The sequence below is a fragment of the Balaenoptera physalus genome (genome assembly GCF_965194825.1).
Source record: "Balaenoptera physalus genome assembly, chromosome: 11".
NCBI lineage: Eukaryota > Metazoa > Chordata > Mammalia > Artiodactyla > Balaenopteridae > Balaenoptera > Balaenoptera physalus.
This window is the reverse complement of record NC_138896.1, coordinates 36382398-36400337: the sequence shown is the minus strand read 5'-3', so window position 1 is coordinate 36400337 and position 17940 is coordinate 36382398. Positions and strand designations below refer to the sequence as shown.

Genomic DNA, 17940 nt, shown 5'->3' with positions numbered 1-17940 from the left:
CCATTCTAATCTCAAAACTGGTTCCTTCCAATTGTAAGTCAGATCATGACACTCTTCTGCTGAAAGCTGGGCACTGGCCTCACTGAAAATAAGAGCCGAAATCCTTATGATGGTCCTGTATTGTTTTATACAGTCACACCTGCTCCTTCCCCATTGCATGGCTGTGACCTTCTGACCTCATCTCCCGATACTGTCCCCTCACTCTCTCTACTACAGCCACTTTGACCTTTGTGATGTTTCCCAAACATCCTGAAGTACACTCCCTCCTCCATATGATTGCTATTCCTGATATTCTTCCCCCAGATATCCATCCACATAGCTCACTTGATAAAGGGCATCCCCAGCAAACATCACACTATTGAAAATTTGAAAGCATTTTCTTTGAGATGAGATATAAGATGAGGAGTTCCATTACTATTAGTTCTACTTATCACTGTATTATGTATCCTGCCCAGTTGCAGTAAGGAACAACAACAATAGCGACAACAAAAATACAAAGACTGGAAAGAAAGAAATATAAAATATAGTTATTTACAAATGATTTGGTAGACAGTAAAGAAAATTCAACAAAACTATAGAAAGTCGAATTTAGCAAGTTTACTTGAATATGAAGTCAATACACAAAATAAATTTTATTTTAATTAACCACGCACAAAAAAAAAAGAAAATGAAAATTTCAGAAAGATATCATTTAGCACATAATTAAGAGAGTGTGGTAGGGGTTGATAAATAGACCAGTGGAATATGGTAGAGAATGCAGAAATAGGCCAGGGACACTTGACATATGGAAAAAGGTGGTATTGAAAACCAGATGAAGAGATAGACTTTGCAATAAGTCATTCTGGTACAATAGATGATTAATATTTAACAAGGGAAATTGGATCCCTATGTATATAAAAATTGGATCCCTATAACATGTATAAAAATCAGTTCTGGGGATTAAATGCTTAAATGTGATAGGCAAAACATATATGGCTTTTAGAAGGTAATAAAGGCAAATATCTTTGTTCTCAGAGTAGAAAGGGACTTTTTATACAAAAATTACAAACTATAGAGAAAAGATTGATACATTTAAACAGGGTAAGAGAATATCCCTTTAATAGATACCATGGGATTGTTCATCCAGCTCCTATCTTTAATTACCTGCCTGTTGGATATACATACATTGTACAATTCAGATTTGAACTGAGCAGGTCCACTTATACACAGATTTTTTTTTTTTAATTTATTTTTTGGCTGCACTGGGTCTTTTTTGCTGTGCACGTGCTTTTCTCTAGTTGTAGCGAGTGGAGGCTACTTTTCCTTGCCGTGTACGGGCTTCTCATTGGGTGGCTTCTCTTGCAGAGCACGGGCTCTAGGCGTCCGGGCTTCAGTAGTTGTGGCCCTCGGGCTCAGTAGTTGTGGCTCTTGGGCTCTAGAGCACAGGCTCAGTAGTTGTGGTGCATGGGCTTAGTCTGCGGCATGTGGGATCTTCCTGGACCAGGGCTCAAACCTGCGTGCCCTGCATTGGCAGGCGGGTTCTTAACCACTGCACCACCAGGGAAACCCTACACAGATTTTTTTAAACTAAATACATACTACAGTACTACACGATCTCAGGTTGGTTGAATACCTAGATGTGGAACTATGGATATGGGAGGGCTGACTGCAAAGTTATATATCGATTTTTGACTGTGTGGAATGTCCATGCCCCTAACCCCTGCATTGTTCAAGGGTCAGTTGTGCGTGTGTTGTGTGTATATACATATATATATAATTTTACAGTCTTTTGTGATACATCTCTAAGAAGGAGAAAAAAATAAGCTACAGACTGAGGGAAGATATTTTAACATGTATAGCTGACAAAAGATTAATATCCAGCATTAAGAAAGATTTTCTTCGGACTTCCCTGGCGGTCCAGTGGTTAAGGCTCTGCGCTTGCACTGCAGGGGACCGGGGTTCAATTCAATCCCTGGTTGGGGAACTAAGATCCCTCATGCCGCATGGCGTGACCAAAAAACAAAAACAAAAAAAAAGAAAGAAAAAGAAAGAAGGATTTTCTTCAAATCATTAAGAAATACAAAACAATGATGGGATAGCATTCTCACTCTTGCCAATTGGTAAGAATGGACAAGTCTGACAAACCACTGTTGGTAAGGGTGTGTAGAAACTAACCCTTGGTACTTCTTCTGTGTGTGTAAGTTGGTAGCACTGCTTCAGAGAACAGCAAATAAATCAAATTTATTAATTTGATTATATACTGTATGTATCTATACTGTATATGTATAGTATTTTATAGATATATAGAAAAATAGATACACACACAACAAATTTTGGACGAGCAAAGTACGTAGCGTTTGTGAATACATGCATAAGAGCAGTAGTTTAAAAACATGCATAGGAACCATTGACATCAAATTCAGGATAGAAGTTACCTCTGGAGAAGGAGGGAGTGTGGATCCAAGAGAGACATACATGGACTTGAACCGTAGTTCTAATATTTTATTCTTTAGGATGAAATCTGAAGCAAAATTGTTAAGGTTTGATAGGTGGGTACATGGGTATTCATTATATTATTCATTATAATTGCCTGTCCTTTAAAAAAAATTAAACCCAAAGAATCACTTTTTAATCAAAGAGAAAGTTCTTCTGTGGATCACTCCTGGCTTAAGGGTTGAAGATGGTTGAGAGAAGCAGACTAGAGCACAAGGTAAATCCTAGAATGCCAAAACTATAGCAGAAAGCAGAGAAAAAGAAAAGGAAGTGGCTGTCTCCAGTATTTTTCCTCCATGTAAAAGGTCTGAAGTGGGAGTCCTGACAAAGATCAGTGCCAGGTGGAGGCTTGTGCCAGAGAGGCAAGCCCTGCACCAGGTCAGACCTCATGCTCCAGACCCAGAGGGTAAGCTCTCCTGCCTCTCTCATCCCTTCCCCCACATCACCAGAGGCAGCCATGCATCCTGCAAACAGGAATTTGCATTTGGAATGAGGAAATACACACATATGAAGAGATAACCAAGTATCATAAAATATTTGAAGGCATTAAGGAGGCACTCACAAACAGCAAAGAGACCTACTGACCACTTAACTGATTAATAGAGGAAACCAAAGAAAATGCAAAAGTAACTAAAATTAATGGCTTCAGAGAGATTCAAGAATTTACCACATACAACCAATTAAAGAAAAAATAAGCTGCTATGAAAAGAATAACAATTGGACTAATCAGAATTTGAAAATAAAAATTGAGAAAAAACAGAAACAAAAAACCTCTCTTGAGTTGGAATATATAGCCAAGAGAGTACATTGCAAAAAGAAATGGAAAGTTTGAAAGAAAAATTTAAGGGCCATAGGGATAGATATATAAGTTCCAATATCCACGTAATGGAAATTCCCAAAGGAGAGAGAAGAAAAAGTGTGTGTTTTGGGGGGGTGGTAGGTGGGGGGAAGCAATAATAAAAGAAAGAAGAGCATTTCATGCAGTTGAAGATAATGAAGGTTTTCATCCTTAGAGAATAGACAGGAGCAATGTTCCCAATATCCAGGTCTTCCTTCATGCTGGGTTTTGTAAGAAATAAATAAACATCCTTTTGACCATTCCCTGTCTCACCTAGCTTCCTGGCATTTCTCTCATTGCAACAAGAAAGGAACAGAGTGGTCTGACCCAGACGGGGCATCCGTTATTTTGTTAGTTTCCCCAAATATTATGGCTGCTTCACCCCCATCCCCACTGGAGGTGGCACATCCAGACTGAATCAAATTTTGTCACCCTTCAGCATCCCTGGTGTAATGATGTGTCTATACTTTCATTTTGGCAGTGTACTGTTTTCATTGTTTTGGTGATGATGTACAAATAATTAAACCTTTGTATATCACTGGAATTAACTAAGTCTTTGTAAACAGCCAGGTATGAAATTTACATAAATTGTATTTCAATATAAAATTGTTTGAGAGTGCTTTGGAGAAATGATTGCCATCAAGAAGGTATATTACAAAGTAAAACTTATCAGATTAACTGTTTTTCATACCAGGTCTTGCACAGTCTGGTTCTTGGGGCTGTTTTGATGAGTTTAACAGAATTGAATTGCCTGTATTATCAGTAGCAGCCCAACAAATTTACATTGTTTTGACAGCAAGAAAAGAGAGAAAAAAACAGTTCATTTTTTCTGATGGTGATTGCGTTGATTTAAATCCAGAATTTGGAATCTTCTTAACAATGGTGAGAACATAGGTTTTATATATTTTTAAATTTTTTATTGAAGTAGTATAGTTGATTTACAATGTTGTATTACTTTCTGGTGTACAGCAAAGTGATTCAGTTTTATATATGTATATATTCTTTTTCATATTCTTTTCCATTATAGCTTATTATAAGATATTGAATATAGTTCCCTGTGATATACTAGGACCTTGTTTTTATCTATTTTATATATAGTAGTTTGTATCTCTAATCCCAAACTCCTAATTTATCCCTCCCCCACCCCCTTTCCCCTTTGGTAACCATAAATTTATTTTCTGTGTCTGTGTGAGTATGTTTTTGTTTTGTAAATAAGTTCATTTGTATCATATTTTAGATTCCACATATAAGTGATAGCATATGATATTTGTCTTTCTCTGTCTGATTTACTTCACTTAGTATGATAATCTCTAGGCCCATCCATGTTGCTGCAAACAGCATTATTTCATTCTTTTCACCTCCTTGGTCAGGTTTATTCCTAAGTATTTTATACTTTTTGATGCGATTTTAAAAGGGATTGAAGAACATAGGTTTTAAATGCAATTTATTGGTTTAATTGTTATAGACTCAAATAAAAGTAAGCATATATTAGTGGGTAAATGACTGACAATCCAGGGGTCAGAGTATAGTCCCTGTTATATGATTTTTTTTTTGAGTGGTAAAAATAGTCCAGACAGAAGATAAAATAGTGATATGTTAAAGATAAAAATAGATACTGTTTATTGAGCACTAATTTTGTGTAAGGGGATGGGCTAAATATTTTGTATATTGTATCAGACAGGGGAAAGCTACAATAACAATCCCCCAAATTTTAGTGGTTTAAAACCTCAAGGATTTATTATTCTCTCATGCCCCATGTCCACTTTGGGTTGACGGTGTCAGGGTGGGGAGGGCAGGGGATGCTTTACACGTCCTTACTCTGGTACTGTCTCAATCGTTACTGGTTGTGGTAGCAAAGGAAAAAGAGAACAAGAAGAATTATGCTCTGGTTCTTAGGGTTTCTGTCCAGAAGTGACACAGGTCACAACCATTGGTTAAAACAATTTACTTGGCCACACCTAACTTTGAAGGGTCAGTGAGGTATAGTCCCGTAGTATTTTGTATGGCGGATATTTTATAACCAAGACACCCGAGGCTCAGGGAAATTAAAAAAACTTGCTCAAGTCACACAGCTAGTTAGAGAAAGATGTTATTGTCTGTCTAACATCAAAACCTGACTACTGGGCTTCCCTGGTGGCGCAGTGGTTGAGAATCTGCCTGCCAATGCAGGGGACACGGGTTTGAGCCCTGGTCTGGGAAGATCCCACATGCCGCGGAGCAACTAGGCCCGTGAGCCACAATTACTGAGCCTGCGTGTCTGGAGCCTGTGCTCCGCAACAAGAGAGGCCACGGAGGTCCGCGCACCGCGATGAAGAGTGGCCCCCGCTTGCCGCAACTAGAGAAAGCCCTCGCACAGAAACGAAGACCCAACACAGCCATAAATAAATAAACAAATAAATAAAAATTAAAAAAAAAAAAAAAAAACCTGACTACTTAACCTCTACACTTGGCTTTTCTCTGACACTTAATAAAGGATGATGGAAATGATTTAAAATTTCCAAAATAATTCAACAAGGTCCTATACCAAAGAATTGTAACAAATTCAGTTACCGTGTGATTGAGGGCAGAGCTCTGTGATACAATGTTGTAAAGACAGAAGACCAAAGGCATGAATAAATAGAGGTGTTTATAAATTGGAGAAGTGAAGTTAATGTTGAACTGGTTTTACTTAATGCTTTTAAATGATCTCTATTCTGTTAAGTCTCTAAGTCGCAAGATAATACAAGTACTCTGAGTTTTAAGTGTCCTGAGTGGATAAAGATAAATTATAGGAAGAAAAATCAAGAGATTTTCTAATTTCTGCCAGTTAAGCAGTTGGGGGTAAATATTAATAATCCTGACGTGATCAGTTATAACTCAGGAAATTAGATGAAGAAGTTTACTCAGTGTGATGCTGTGGCTCAGAAGAATTTAAAATAATCTTAATGTTCCCTTTGGATTAAGAATACTATTGGAAATATCAATTAGATAATTGCATTAGGCTGTGAATAACTGAGACATGAAAAATAATGGCTTAACATCTAAGGATGTATTCTCTTAAGATCCTTCAGTATTTCTACACCATCATGGTTTCCATCTTCAAGGCCACCTCATAATCCAAGATGCTACAGAAGCATCTCTGTTGCAGCCAGTTGATTGAATCAACTGCCTTCAAACAGACATCAAGGATATTTCATACACTGTGTCCCTTTGTGACTCACAGTGTAGAATTTAATCACACCAGCTGCAAGGCAGGCTGGGAAATGTGGTTTTAAACCTGGGTGGTGATGCACCCAGCTTGCAACTGGGGTTCTGTGCCTAAGGATGAAAAAAAGGAGTATTGAGAGGCAGCCAGTAATCTTTGTATTCCCAGCACCTAGCAAGTTATCTGGCCTATTGACAGTGTCCAGTAAATGCTCAGGGACTGAAGGTTTCTTCTTGCACTTTCCTAAAATAACTGCCTCCTCTTTGCCTTACTTGCCTTTGAACCCTCTAACCTTTCCCTTGGGACTTTTGGTTCTGACCTGTCCTCAGACTTTTGCTACTTATTAGCTTCCTTTCCACCTCTACTTTTGTCCTTTTCAATGTTTTTCTCAACATTCCTGTCTTTATTTCCCTTCCTCCCCATGTTTTTTTTTTTTTTTTAAATGGTACTTTGTCAGCCACAGAACTCTATAATTCTGACTGCAAAGGATAATTGAAGAGATGAAATAAAAATTACCTAAGTAAACTGATTAGTATGAAATCCTGAATTTTCCTTCTCTTTCGATAACATATTTTAGATCATAATTACCCCAGTATTTATTCAGTTTTCTTTTCTATTTCCTTTTCTATTTTCTTAATAAATAGATACACAGATACTTAATTTTTGCTACACAGAGTGGTGTGTGTGTGTGTGTGTGTGTGTGTGCATGTGTGTGACTTTATTAGTATAACGAAAATGGAACTATGTAAGAGGGAGTGATGTGACATTAATAAATACGGATGATCCAGTACACATTTTTGTGAAAATAGGGACATTTTACGAATCTAATGTTTTTCAATACCCTCTTAGAATCTGACTTAGGGATTTGAAATGTATTTGTATTCATGAAATGAAAATTATATCAACAATTAAAATTAAATAATTTTAATTTTTAGAACCCTGGATATGCTGGGCGCCAGGAACTACCAGAGAACTTAAAAATTCAATTTAGAACTGTTGCTATGATGGTTCCTGATAGACAGGTATGCATCAGGATTTAAAAGCATAATACAGTTTATGTTCTTTACCTGTTTTTCACTAAAGTTGAAAAATCTCACTGTATTAATTTTCAGATCATTATGCGAGTTAAACTTGCAAGCTGTGGTTTTCTTGAAAATGTTATCTTGGCTCAAAAGTTTTATGTACTTTACAAACTCTGTGAAGAGCAACTTACTAAACAGGTAACTTTGTATATCTATTTTCCCCCTAGCTGAAAACTTGTTTTTTAACTTTGCAATTTTACCTTGATACATGCTAATTAGGGAGTTAAAAAATTCCTTGACTCTTTTCTAAAGTATATTTATAATTAATTTGACCTATTAATTACGTATTTTTATTTTATTTTTTTAAAAAAAATTTATTTATTTAGTTTATTTTTGGCTGCATTGGGCCTTCTTTGCTGTGCACCGGCTTTCTCTAGTTGTGGCGAGCAGGGGCTACTCTTCGTTGCAGTGCACAGGCTTCTCATTGCGGTGGCTTCTCTTGTTGTGGAGCATGGGCTCTAGGGTGCGTGTGCTTCAATAGTTGTGGCTCGCAGGCTCTAGAGCGCAGGCTCAGTAGTTGTGGCGCACGGGCTTAGTTGCTTTGCGACGTGTGGGATCTTCCCGGACCAGGGCTCGAACCCGTGTCCCCTGCATTGGCAGGTGGATTCTCAGCCACTGCGCCACCAGAGAAGCCCCCTAATTACGTATTTTTAAAACTTTCTTAATTTGAAATAATTATAGATTCACAGGAAGTTGCAAAGAAGTGTACAAGAGGTCCTGTGCACTCTTCACCCTGCTTCTCACAGTGTTGACATCTTATAACTATAGTACAATAACCAAACCAGAAGATCGACATTGGTACAATAAACAGAAATTACTAAGACTTCACCAATTTTTCATGCACTCGTGTGTGTGTGTGTTTGTGTGTGTGTAGTCCTATGCAAACATGTGTAGATTCATGTAACCACCATCACAGTTAACATACACAACTGTTTATCACCACAAGGTTCCCTCCTGCTACCCCTTTATAGCCACACTCACCTCTCTCCCAAATCCCTATAGCCCCTTGTAGCCCTAATCTTTTCTACATCTCTATAATTTTGTTATTTCAAGAATATTACATAAAGGGAATCACATAGTATGTAACCTGTTGGTCATGCATTTTAAATGGTTGCCACTCAGACTATCAGACTGTATTGTTCTCAAAAGATATTTAAGGTGTGAACACTGTATCATACAGCTTGATCTTTCCAGTGGAGTGATCATTTTTCAGTCAAAGGAAAGGCGGGAGAATTGAGCTAATAAAACTTTGCCACTCAGCCACTCCAAAACTATAGTATATAAGTATCAGAATATCTACCTATATGTAATACATAGTGAGTCTACATTTAGAATTTTTCAATTGAATAATCTTTTTTCTTTCTTTTCTCATCTTAGGTTCATTATGACTTTGGGTTGAGAAATATTCTATCTGTACTGAGGACACTTGGATCTCAAAAAAGAGCCAGACCAGAAGATAGTGAATTAAGCACCGTCATGAGAGGACTAAGAGATATGAACCTTTCTAAATTGGTATCTTTCTTCTCTGAATTAATTTCTCTTTCAGGATTTTGACCTGGCTGACAAGTGGGGGTTGGCTCATGTGAAGCTGTTAACATTAAAAATTGCAGGGAAGTGGGACTTTCCTGGCAGTCCAGTGGTTAGGACTCCACGCTTCCACTGCAGGGGGCACAGGTTCAGTCCCTGGTTGGGGACTAAGATGCCACATGCCGTGTGGGCGTGGAAAGAAAAAAAAAAACTGCAGGGAAGTTACCACTGAGCTGAGCTTTCAGAGGAAGGCAACCCCCCTCCCCCACAAAAAAACCCCATGGCTTTGTATGACCCACATGGGCTGCAAATGCATCCTTTTATCAGTTGTGTGCCATGAAACAGGCTTCATCAGTGGGCTCCAGCCCCCAAATGTCAGTCCATTATTCATAACGTAACACAGATTCTAAATATGAAAATCTGGATTCATAGGGAACCATGAAAGCTTTTTTTGCTTTCTCTGTATGTGACTAGCTTAGCTAGCTATGTCTCTCCCAAAACACCAACACCATTTCTGTTTTCCAAATATGCATTAAAAGTTTGCTGTAGAGAGTATAATAATTATTTCACCGATTTCATGCTTGTCACAATTACAGCCAGGTTGTTTTAAACTGGTTGACGGACAGGTTCATGTGGCTTTTATTCAGGGGCTTCTATATGCTACGTATCATGTCCATGCCCTGGGAGTACAAGGTTGAGAAAGAAATGGATCTTAGGAGCTCGCATTCTAGTTACAAAACTAACAACTAACATCCGTGTAGTTCATGACGATTACAAAACCTATTCAGGGGTATTGTCTTGTTTGAGTCTTACAGCCACTCTGGGGGATATGGGCGGCTATCTTGCTTATTGCCATTTTCCTTATGGGAGAGGCACATGTGTAGGACTCACCCATAATCACAGTCAGTTGATAAGCTGGAACAAAAGTCCACGAGACTTTCTGATGGCTAAATCCTCTGCTGCCCCCAGAGTATAGCTCACTGCCTCCATTAATAATGGTACTCCTGAAACTTCTAGACGAGAGTTCCAGAAAGCATCCAGAGACCCTCCTCCACCAGAGAATAAGGAAAAATGCAGAGGGGGTCAGCAGTTGGGCATGGGGTTATCTCGGTATTAAAGATGTGGTAAATAAGGATTGGAGTCCATTTATTCCAACCTGCTGCTTTCAAGAGAGACAGAACGCTGCTCTGATGCAGTTTTCCAGCCAGTGTTGGATGAGCCAGATGTAACCCTGTAACATGCAGGGTTACAGATCTTTTCCTAATTTAAGTGAAGTATTAATACTCTCTTCTCATGGGATTGGGACTATTACTTGCATGTTTTTAAGGTTAGTGCATATACCTGTCTGTGGGAAGCAGAACATTCATAGGATAAAGAAATGAGATCAGACCTTGGAGCAGTAGACTGGAGAAGACCTTGAATGCCAGGGAACTTTGGGTGCAATGCCGTAGGTAACGTGGATTCCGTGGTGGTGTTTGGAAGAAAGTACTAGAGCACACACATGTGGCTAGGAGAGTAATAAAATGGTTCTTTGGGCATGAAGTGATAAGTGCTGTGAGCTTCTGCTACAAGCTTCATTGTTGACTGAGTGAGTAAATTTGTTCTCTGCCACCTTAGATTGATGAAGATGAACCCCTGTTCCTCAGCTTAATCAATGACCTGTTTCCAGGATTACAACTAGATAGTAATACTTACGTGGAACTGCAAGCTGCAATAACCAACCAGGTTCAACTGGAAGGTTTGATTAACCACCCACCCTGGAATCTCAAACTTGTGCAGGTAAAACATTTTTAATCTGTTATCAGTATGATGCGCAGTGGGAGTTGTTAAAGACTGTCATTTGAAGAGAAGAACTTGTGAAATTAGTCTTACTTAATGTAAACGTTGAAACTAAATTAAAACACATCATTGCAAGAAGAGTCCTCAGTGAGAGGTGTTGGTCCCAGGGGTGTTAGTGTAGATTTATACTAATCAAGCAGTTACTGAAGTTACTTACACCTGATGAGGTTAGGTTAGGTGGTAACCAGAATCTCGAGAACAGTTGGGAGGGGATAGTAGGTTATAAAAACGCAGGGAGATGGAATGACCCAGCTGGCTCTTGTGCCAGTCGGGCAGCATCTCCCATAGCTGGGGGCCTTCATAGGGCATGGAGCCTGAGGAATCTGGGGGTGGTACTTTGCTCCTGCTTTGTGTGTGGGCATGTTCACACCTAAACTCAATCCTTTGCCTGTGTCTCTTGGTGTGTTTCTGTCCCTAACATTTCATCCTTGTGACAACCTACCAATGATTTTACCAAGCAGAGCCAAGAAGCTGTAGCAGAGACGCTGAATTAAATCCCCATGAGCTTGATGCATTGGGGGTATTTTCCAGGCCTTTTGGAAAATGAAGGTGCCGAAATTGTGGAGAGTGTTAAAAACTGCATTTGAAAAAGAGCGATTCTTTTTTTAACTTACTCTTCTTGCCACATCGTAAGCAGTTCAAGTGTATGAGACAGATCCAAATCTTACAAGGAAATATATAGGGAAAAAAAATCGAAGTATTTTTCATCATCTATGTTTTGGAAACCATTAAACATTTTTTTAAAATTTCTGGGAAGACATCATTTTACATGTGATATGTATACAGTATATTGAGTACTGAAATCTTAGTCACCTCAGTTGGTGGGGCACTAGAATATTGTGTTTTTGTTTAATGTCAAACACATTACTGTTGAGTATAATATGGCCAGTGCCTCTGCTGCTTTTAAACTATGGATTACAGAGGTAATACATTTCTACCTAAAATGTTAGGAGAATAACTCAAATTTTACCTCTGATCAGCTGTGAGACCTTTGAATTGTTATTTTTATTAAAAGAAAAGATAGACAGGATATTGTAATAGACACCGTCCATGTTCTTACTATGTCTCCTTGAATCTCTTTTACCATATCCATGCGCCCCTTCCCCGGCTTCTAACACTGTGATTCCAATCCCACATAAATATACCACTCTCTGCAGGAGGGTTCACCAACCCCACATTTTTTGGCAGGCACAAAGCGCAGGCAGTGCATGGGAGTTTATTTTCGCCTGCTCCCGAAACAACCTTCTTTAGTTAAGGACTTGTGGTTGATGCAGTAGGAAAGTCAAGCTCTCCTGCTTCCAGATGGAACAAACACAGAGGTGTAACTTATGTTCCAGAGTGCCCCGCAGGGCCAGTCTTAAGTCTCCCTGCTACAGGATTTTGTCCTCAATCACACCTTGTTTGACCTCTCCCCATTTTTTCCTGCTTCCTTTACTCCATTAAAAGTTTCCCTGGTGAACACTCACTTGCACAGGAACCCTCACCTCGAGCTGTGCTTCTGGGGAACCAGAAGGCTGGTGCGTGTTTAACTTGGGTCTTGGTTGAGTTGGTTTGTATTGCTGCTTTCCACCACCGGGGGGCAATATCACCACACAAACTGCTTCTTATGCATCAGCAAACTAAAATCACAAGGAACAGTAGATTGAGACCCCAAAACTAGATCCTGAATTAATTATTTCCAAAATGTAATTAAAGTTCCACATTGTCATTACTTTATCACTTATATCGTTTTATAACGTGCCCCTCATTTGCTATCCACCTCTAGTAAAACAAAAAAAACATTTTTGGGGGGCATATTCTCTTCTTTTAAATAGTGAACAAGTTACTTTAATGAAAAACCTATTTAAAGCTTTTAAAATTTCTGCACACAACTTCTATGAATGTCAGCAAGAGACTCATAAGTCACATCTTTCAATTGATTATCTCATTGTGTAGTTATATGAGACGTCTCTGGTACGCCATGGTTTGATGACTCTTGGGCCCAGTGGTTCTGGGAAGACAACCGTTATAACAATCCTGATGAAGGCACTAACAGAATGCGGAAGGCCTCATAGAGAAATGCGAATGAATCCAAAAGCTATTACGGCTCCTCAGATGTTTGGCAGACTGGACACGGCGACCAATGACTGGACAGATGGGATTTTTTCTACTCTGTGGAGAAAAACGTTAAAAGCTAAAAAAGGTACACATAAACTCTTTTCTGGTGATCATTCTTTCCCCCTGCCAGTTTATCAATAACACAGTATTGGTTTAATTTTCTGTTTTGATTATCTGCAGGTGAAAAGTGATTTTCTGTTTTCATTACTGGCAGGTGAAAACATTTTCCTCATTTTAGACGGCCCTGTTGATGCCATCTGGATCGAGAACTTAAATTCCGTGTTGGATGACAACAAAACCCTCACACTGGCCAATGGCGATCGCATCCCCATGGCCCCTAACTGTAAGCTTTTGTTTGAAGTCCACAATATTGAGAACGCCTCTCCGGCCACGGTTTCTAGGATGGGCATGGTCTACATCAGCAGCTCTGCTCTCAGCTGGAGGCCAATACTGCAGGTGGGGACGACAGACCCGCAGAAGCGCGTTCAGTGTATTTCCACGTCTCACTCTCTTATAAACAGAGACTCTGTTTTTTTGCTGCAGGCGTGGTTGAAGAAGCGTACTACACAGGAAGCTTCTGTATTCCTAAGCCTGTATGATAAAATATTTGAGGATATATATACATTTATGAAACTGAACCTCAATCCGAAAATGCAACTCTTAGAGTGCAACTATATTGTGCAAGTAAGTATTTTTCTTTGTACATTCACTACTTAGATGTGAGATTCCCCCCCACCCCTACCACTCAGTTGCAGTTTAGACGTATCTGAAATGGAAAATTCACACAGTCCCATCAAAATCTTTTTGTGATGTGGAGGTGAAGACTCTGAGAAGTTTGATTCCTATTAAAGATCTTATTGATGCTCTTACTGCCATCTCTTCATGAGTTTCACTTCCTAGGGGGGTATTGTCAGGGGAAGAGGAATGAACTGTCTTTCCCACCGTCAAGCTTAGTATAACCTTCCCAGAAAGAGTGTCCAAAAATGAGAGTAGACTAAATAAATAAAGCTGGAAGTTCTACAGAAAAGCACAACAATGAGCTGGTGGCAGGAAGGAAAATTTGGGTGGCAGTCTTGGCTTTGCAAATTTACTATATATATTAGATAGGGAAAACCTTTGAACAATCTCCAAGTAGTTTGTAGAATTATGTTTTTCCCCCTCTTCTCAGTTTTTCTTATTAGTCTTTGGAAGAAACAGAACTAATCATAGATTTTTCAGAGGCTCTCCTGATTCTAGTCCATAGGTGATCTCTCATTATCCCGTTCTAGTGCTTTGATTCTCTCTTAGTGTGAGGGACGTCAGTCAGGGAGGGTGGGTAGCTTAGAACTGATACATGAGGCCCAAATGTAAGTGCAAATCTTATCTTGAAATAATTTTGTTATGAAAGACAAAGGATGTCTTACTGTAGATACATTTCTTTCTGATGCCATATGGGGTTTGGCACACTTTTTATTAAAGGGGCAAATAAGTGTTTTAGACTTTGCACGACTTTCTGTCTCAGCCCCTCAGCTCTGCTGTTGCATTGCAAAAGCAGCCAGACACAATGAACAAGTGTGACTGGTTTCAGTAAAACTTTATTTGCCAAACAGGTGGCTGGCCCCTGGGGCACAATTTGCTGAGCCTTACAACATGTTAAAATAAATAAAATCTTTGATCTATAAAATTTGGAATAACCAAACTTTAGAACCAGAAACTACCTTAGGAAACATCTAGTCTAGGCCTTTTGCTTTTTAGATCAGGAAACTGAGACTCAGAGATGTTAGTGGCGTGAGCTGGGGCACCTCCAGATTCCCAGTTTGGTGTCCTTTCTGCTAGATCATGCAGTCTGCCTAAAGCAGAATGGCCTTTCTTCTAAATGCTGCTAGCTGTAGGACACTGATCAAGCAATATCTGGAGATATATTTGTTTTCTTCTCTCTTTCTCTCCTTTTAAATTTATTATCATTTAAAAATGTTTATTTAAAATATCTAAATATAAAACTTTATTTTATTGTATTTTAAATATTTTCAGTCTCTCAATCTTCTGGAAGGTTTAATTCCCTCCAAAGAAGAAGGTGGCATTTCATGTGTCGAGCATCTTCATAAATTATTTGTGTTTGCTGTAATGTGGAGTTTAGGAGCCCTTCTGGAATTGGAAAGCAGAGACAAGCTTGAAGCCTTTTTACGAAATCATGAAAGCAAGTTAGACTTACCAGAAATACCTAAGGGCACGAATCAAACCATGTATGAGTTTTATGTTACTGATTATGGTAAGCACAGTGACTTATACCTGAAATAAAATGACATTTTTTTTAATGGAAAAAAGATAAACTCCATAAACTCTTCTGTGGGGAAATATTAAACCAATCATGAATAACATAATTGCTAATACCATTTTTAAAGGGCATATATGCAAGGAACAGTAGGATTTTGCATATGGGCCAGGCTGGGAACAGTTATAGAGGCTCTTGACTTCTGCTTCTTTTGCAGTGGTCTCAGTGAAATCTAACATAAATAAGTTAGCAACACTTCTTACAGCATCTATTTTCTCTTGCTTGAAGAGGAAGGGTAGCCGTATAGAGAACACAGATTCTTCATGTTGTAGAGCATAGTAATGCTCGTGAGAGATCAGTCTTAGAACTTCTCTGTTGGAAATGTCAGAATAAGCAGAGAATGAACCAAGCAGATGGGATCCTACTTACACGTAGCAGACTCGGCAAAGTCCAGTGCTGTCACCTCAGCCCCCTAGCCTCCTGTGTGTGGTAGGGCCCAGCTCACCTCTCCCTAAAAGAAACTAACAATTAAATGCACCCTTAAATCTAGCTATGAACTCTCTTAGAATCTAGAGCCAATCCAAAGATGGTTCTTTGAAAAGATAGATAAAATTCGTAAATCTCTTACCAGAGATATCAGGGAAAAAAAAAGAGAAGACATAAATTACCATGATTCAGAATGAAAGAGGGAACATTACTACAAGCCCTAAAGATATTAAAAAATAAGTGAATATTAGAAACAACGTTATGAAAATACATTTGACAATGTAAATGAAATGGATAAATTCTCTGAAAGACACAAACGACCAAACCTCATCAAGAAGAAATAGATATCCTAAATATCCCTATATCTACTAAAATTTTTTGATTTATAGTTAAAAACCTTCCCACAGAGAAAACTGCAGGCCCAGATGACTTCACTGGTGAAGTACATCAAATTCTTAAGGAAGAAATAATACCAATTCATTCTACATAAACTCTTCCAAAATATAGAAAATGTAAGGAAGAAACACTTCCCATCCCACTTTATAAGGGTTTGTAAGTGCTGTCCTGATACCAAAAACAGAGAAAGACATTACAAGAAAAGAAAACTATAGACCATTATCCCTCAGGAATATTGACACACCTTTTTTAATACAATTTTAAGAAATGAAATTCAATAGTATATAAAAGGATAACATATTGAGTTCCAGTGGGTATTTATTCTAGGGATGGAAGGTTGGATTAGCATTTAAAAACCAGTCAATGTAATTCACTATATTAATAGACTAAAAACCAAACAAATTATATAGTCCTCTGAATCATTGCAGAAAGAGCACTTGGGGACTTCCCTGGTGGTCCAGTGGTAAGACTCTGTACTCCCAATGCAGGGGGCCTGGGTTTGATCCCTGGTTGGGGAACTAGAGCCCACATGCCTGTCGTAACTAAGAGTCCACATGCCACAACTAAGAGTCTGCATGTCGCAACTAAGTAGCTCGCATGCCACAACGAAGATCCCACATGCCGCAACTAAGACCTGGCATGGCCAAAATAAATAAATAAATAAATATTTTTTAAAAAAAGCATTTGATGAAATTTAACATCCTTCCATGATAAAACAGTACACTAGGAATAGAAACTTTATCATTCTGATAAAGAACATCTGCAAAAAAGCTAACATTATACTTAATGGTGAAAGACTGAATACTTTCTTCCCAAGATCAGGAACAAGACAAGAATATTCCTTTCTCACCACTTCTATTAGACATTGTAGTAAAGGTTCTAGCCAGTGCAATAAGGCAGTAAATAAATAAACATGAACAAACAAATGAAATACCTATAGATTGGAAAAGAACAAGTAAATCTCTCGTTATTTGCAAATAATATAACCATCCTTGAAAAAATTAGAACTAGTAAATGAGTTTATCAAGGTCACAGAATGAAAGAACAATATATAATAATAATTTGTATTTCTACATGCTCACAACATATTGGAAATTGAAATTTTAATATACCATTTAAAATAGCATTAAAAAATGAAATATATAGGGATAAATTTAACAAAATATGTGTAAGATTTGTATACTGAAAACCACAAAATTGCTGAGAGAAATTAAAGAAGTCCTAAATAAATGGAAAGATAAATCACGTTTACAAATCAGAAAACTCAGTATTGTTAAGATGTTATTTCTCTCCAAATTGATCTATAGATTCTGTGCAATCATAGTGAAAATCCCAATAGACTTTTTTTGGTTGAAATTTATAACTGAATTATAAAATTTTATGGAAATGCAAAGGATTTAGGATAACCAAATCAATTTTTAAAAAACAAAGTTGGAGCACTCATACATCCTGATTTCATTAAAATTAAAATTAAAATCTATTTTAAAGTCACTATGAAAATAAAATTCCCATTCCAGCCACAGAATGGGAAGAAATGTTTGAAAAATATATATCTGATAAAAGAATTTTATCCAGAATACATAAAGAACTCTTGCAATTCAATAATAAGTGGACAGCAAATCCAAATTTCTTAAATAGGCAATAATTTTAAATAGATGCTACACCAAAGAAGATTTATGAATGGTGAAAAAAGCACATGAAAAGATATTCAACATGACTGGTCATCAGGGAAATGCAAATCATTACACAGCCAGTAGAATGACTAAAG

General features: G+C 38.0%; 1 protein-coding gene across 1 annotated transcript in view; it reads left to right on the top strand.

Moving 5' to 3' along the window:
• Positions 1–17940, top strand: part of DNAH8 (dynein axonemal heavy chain 8) — a 333978-nt gene that overhangs the window by 145275 nt on the left and 170763 nt on the right. The window contains exons 44-52 of the mRNA XM_082412562.1: positions 4005–4192; positions 7430–7516; positions 7607–7714; positions 8954–9088; positions 10721–10882; positions 12878–13124; positions 13254–13495; positions 13583–13723; positions 15050–15287. Of these exons, the coding sequence (XP_082268688.1) occupies positions 4005–4192; positions 7430–7516; positions 7607–7714; positions 8954–9088; positions 10721–10882; positions 12878–13124; positions 13254–13495; positions 13583–13723; positions 15050–15287 (1548 nt within the window). The remainder of the gene's footprint in view (positions 1–4004; positions 4193–7429; positions 7517–7606; positions 7715–8953; positions 9089–10720; positions 10883–12877; positions 13125–13253; positions 13496–13582; positions 13724–15049; positions 15288–17940) is intronic.